General features: G+C 35.2%; 1 protein-coding gene across 1 annotated transcript in view; it reads left to right on the top strand.

The window, feature by feature from the left end:
- LOC133202416 (uncharacterized) overlaps positions 1–4,491 on the top strand; it is a 59,356-nt gene extending 54,865 nt beyond the window's left edge. Inside the window, exon 15 of the mRNA XM_061338233.1 lies at positions 4,212–4,491. Coding sequence (XP_061194217.1) covers positions 4,212–4,217 — 6 coding nt within the window. The 3' untranslated portion in view covers positions 4,218–4,491. The remainder of the gene's footprint in view (positions 1–4,211) is intronic.
- Positions 4,492–4,865: the final 374 nt, after the last annotated feature.

Genomic DNA, 4,865 nt, shown 5'->3' on the forward strand with positions numbered 1-4,865 from the left:
GTAATACTTTGGCGTCGGCATCCCAGGTGAAAGTTTTTGGAGCAGATTTCTTTTCAAATACCTCTATGCGTTATATTAATTAGAGATGTATGGAAGATGCTTGTTGTATGTTTCATACTGTACCAGTCAAGGTTAAATCAGATGCTGCAATTTCATGATCAGCTAAAGAATGATCAAGTTAATGTTTTTGGATCAGGTTAAAATTTTTTGAGCAAGTTAAAATTTTTTAAGCAGGTCTCATTTTAAACTATAAGCCCCATGTTGACCAAAGTTGCATGGATGATACATCTTAGGATGCATGCTACCAGGATTGCCTCAGATGCTGGATCTGATCTACATTTTCTGGATGAGTGACCAGGTTAAAGTTTTTGGAGCAAGTTCATTCTAAAGTAAATGTATGCCCTATGTTGACCATACTTGATTGGATGATGCATCTTAGGATGTACACTACCAGGCTTGCTTCAGATGCTGGATTTGACCTATATTTTCTAGATGAGTGATCAGGTTAAAGTTTTTGGAGCAAGATCATTCTAAAGTAACTATAAGCCCTATTTTGGCCAAACTTGCATGGATGATACATCTTGGGATGCACACTACCAGGTTTGCTTCAGAAGCTGGATCTGACCTATATTTTCTAGATGAGTGACCATGTTAAAGTTTTTAGAGCAAGTTCATTCTAAAGTAACTATAAGCCCTATGTTGACCAAACTTGCATGGATGATACATAAAAGGATGCACATAACTGGACTTGCTTCGGATGCTTGATCTGACCTTCATTTTCCAGATGAGTGACTAAGAAGATTTTTGGAGTAGGTTCATTCTAAAGTAACTATTTGCCCTACCTGGACCGAACTTTCGTGGATGATACCTCTAAAAATGCACATTATTGGATTTGCTTTGGATGCTGAATTTGACGTACATTTCCAGATGAATGACCAGGTTAAAGTTTTTGGAGCATTTTCTTTCTAAAGTGACTGTAAACCGTATGCTATCCAACTGTGCACTGAAGATACATTTAATAACATTTATCATTTAACACTACTATTAGTTGCTTTGGATGCAGGATTTTGACCTACATTTTCCAGATGATTGACCAGGTTAAAGTTTTTGGAGCAGGTCAATTACATGTACCAAGAAACAATAAGACCTACCTGAACCAAACTTGCATGGATGATGAATCAAGGGATGAACACTCTCAAACTTGCTTCAGATGCTTGATTTGACTCATATTTTCTGGATGAGTGACTAGTGAAAGTTTTGAAATAAGTCCATTCCCATGTAAATGCAAGCCCTATCAAACCAAAATTGCATAAATGTTGTATCTAAGGATGCACACTACTAGATTATTAGTTTAATGTGGGACTTTGCCTTACTTAAAGACAATATTCGTTGAGGTGAGCTCTGTAATCTCTGATTACCTATGTTTAACGTGTATGATAAACACTGATAAACATACTATTTACATTTACTTACGAGGAAGGTGATAAGCTATTCAACTGCATCAATTTTTTTACCTTGAACTTATCTTTGACCTTGACCTCACTTTTCTCAATTTTTGTTTAACTCTGTTTTAAAGAAACCATTCATAATATTTTTATCAAATTTAATATGCTGATACGTATTAGTGAGAGCTATTCAACTGCATCAAAAACGTTTGACCTTGAACTTTCCTGTGACCTTGACCTCATTTTTCTTAAAATTGCACTTTGCTTAATTTTAAAGAAACCGTTTAAGATATATTTATGTAGGCTTATGCGCTTATACATAATTTGGTGAGAATTTATCATCTATATCCAACTTTTTAGATTTCAAAACTATTCAAAATACTCTCATCAAATTTCATACACTAATACAAATTTTCATGTTGCATTACTAATATGCCCTCAGCGGGGCATTAATGTCCTATGGACATATTTCCAGTTATTAGCAAAATGCTGATTTTTTAGCTCTACTGGTCAGAGACCAGAAGAGCTTATGCGATAGTAAGGTGTCCGTCGTCCGTCCATCTGTCTGTCTGTCCGTCTGTCTGTAAACAATTTTCAAAACGCTACTCCTCCTACAGTTTTAGTCCAATTTTAATATAACTTGGCACACAAGTAGACTACACTAAGATACATAATTTAGTGCATCGGTTTTTGATTTCGTTGGACGGTGTTGCCATGGTTACTAAAAATAGAAATTTCTGTGAAATTCCTTTAAAACGCTACTCCTCCTACAGTTTTGGTCCAATTTCAATATAGCTTGGCACACAAGTAAACTACACTAAGATACATAATTTAGTGCATCGGTTTTTGATTTCGATGGACGGTGTTGCCATGGTTACTAAAAATAGAAATGTCTGAAATTCCTTTAAAACACTACTCCTTCTACAGTTTTGGTCTGATTTCAATATAACTTGGCACACAAGTAGACTACACTAAGATACATAATTTAGTGCATCGGTTTTTGATTTCGATGGACGGTTGCCATGGTTACTAAAAATAGAAATGTCTGTGAAATTCCTTTAAAACACTACTCCTCCTACAGTTTTGGTCTGATTTCAATATAACTTGGCACACAAGTAGACTACACTAAGATACATAATTTAGTGCATCGGTTTTTGATTTCAATTGACGGTGTTGCCATGGTTACTAAAAATAGAAATTTCTGTGAAATTCCTTTTAAACGCTACTCCTCCTACAGTTTTGGTCTGATTTCAATATAACTTGGCACACAAGTAGACGACACTAAGATACATAATTTAGTGCATCGGTTTTTGATTTCGATGGACGGTGTTGCCATGGTTACTTAAAATAAAAATTTCTGTGAAATTCCTTTAAAACGCTACTCCTCCTACAGATTTAGTCTGATTTTAATATAATTAGGCATACAAGAAGACTATACTAAGATACATAACTTAATGCATCGGTTTTTGAATTCGATGAACAGTGTTGCCATGGTTACTTAAAATAGAAATTTTTGTGAAATTTCCATAAAACATTACTCCTCCTACAATTTTGGTCTGATTTCAATCTAATTTGGCACACAGGTAGAATACACTACGATACATAGTATGTATTTCTTTTTTTTTATTTCGGTGAATTGTGTTGTCATGGTTACTAAAAATAGAAATTTCCGTGAAATACTTTCAAAACGCTACTCTTCCTACAGTTTTCGTTTGATTTCAATATAACTTGGCACAGAAGTAGACTACATTAAGATACATAATTCAATTTATTGTTGCATGTTGCAAAGTTTCAAATCCATGTGCTACTTTTCTTTTGTTATACATACAGACCAGTAGAGCTACAGTCTCAACAGAGACTTCTGGTTCATTTTCGAAATTTTATAAGTGATTTCCTTGGGAGATGCATTTTTAGCTCACCTCAACGAAGTTGGGGGGAGCTTATGTGATACCCTCGGCGTCGGCGTTCCAGGTTAAAGTTTTTGGTGCAGTTTTTAAGTACTTCTATTCCCTACATTAATCAGAGATGCATGGAAGATGTTTGTAGTGTGTTTCATTGTACCAGTCAAGGTTTCAGATGCTAAAATTTCAGCTAAGGAATGACCAGTTTAATGTTTTTGGAGCAGGTAAAAGTTTTTGGTGCAGGTTAAAGTTTTTGGTGCAGGTCTCATTTCCAAGTAACTATAAGCCTTATGTTGACCAAACTTGCATGGATAATACATCTAAGGATGCACACTACCAGGCTTGTTTCAGATGCTGGATTTGACCTACATTTTCCAGATAAGTGAACAAGTTAAAGTTTTTAGAGCAGGTTCATTCTAAAGTAACTATAAGCCCTATGTTGACCAAACTTGCATGGATGATACATCTAAAGATGCACACTACCAGGCTTGCTTCAGATGCTGAATCTGACCTACATTATCCAGATGAGTGGACAGGTTAAATTTTTGGATGCAGGTCTATTACTAAGAAAGTATAAGGTCTATCTGAACCATATTTGCATGGATGTTGCATCAAGGGATGAACACCCTCAAACTTGCTTCAGATACTGGATTTGAATTATATTTTCTGAATGAGTGACTAGTTTGACGTTTTTGGATAAGTCTATTCCCAAGTAACTGCAAGCCCTATCCGATCAAAATAGCATAAATGTTGCATCTTAGGATGTACACTACTAGATTATTAGTTTAATGTGGGACTTTGCCTTACTTAAAGACAACATTCATGGAGGTGAACTCTGTAATCTCTGATTACCTTTGTTTTGCAGATTTAAGCTGAGGCCTAGCGAATGACATTCATGGTCCCAGATTGACCGAAGATTGCCAAAAACATTAAAACATTTGAAGTAGCTGAAGGAAGTTCATTATTCACTTGCAGCTGCTTGTGAAGGGAATTACAAAGGACACAATGGCTAGTGAAATGCATACCTCGAAAGGAAGAAGCTTCTTCCCTCTTTCAAATGATTTAATATTTTTAGTTCAGAGTATGACTTGCATTAATTTTTGTTTTAAAAAATGGCTAATGAAATAAAGAAAGTGTGTACAATACATCAGTTTCATATTTTGATGGATACAGGTTAAATAAAAAAAATTGTCTCTTGTATAAAGAACGGTGGAGTATTTGGCGTGTGATCTGCAGGAATCAGTGTACGTACAGAATATATGTACAAAACATTTATAGTGTCTGATAGCTGCATGGACAGATGTTTCAAAGAAACGCACAGGAAAATGTTACATTTAGTATGAAATACCTTGTCAAATTGTAATATTTAAGTCTGCTTGTCTTAATAGTTACATGTAAGACTAGATGATGTCATAAGATAGTAATACCAGCACTAAGGTGTTTGCCTCTAAATGCGCTCTCCTTCAAATTCTGGTTTTGCATGATTTGCTTGTTGTTTAACGTCCCTCTCGAGAATTTT

Source organism: Saccostrea echinata, unplaced genomic scaffold (assembly GCF_033153115.1).
Source record: "Saccostrea echinata isolate AGI-Se365-2 ecotype Australia unplaced genomic scaffold, CSIRO_AGI_Sech_v1 ptg000047l, whole genome shotgun sequence".
NCBI lineage: Eukaryota > Metazoa > Mollusca > Bivalvia > Ostreida > Ostreidae > Saccostrea > Saccostrea echinata.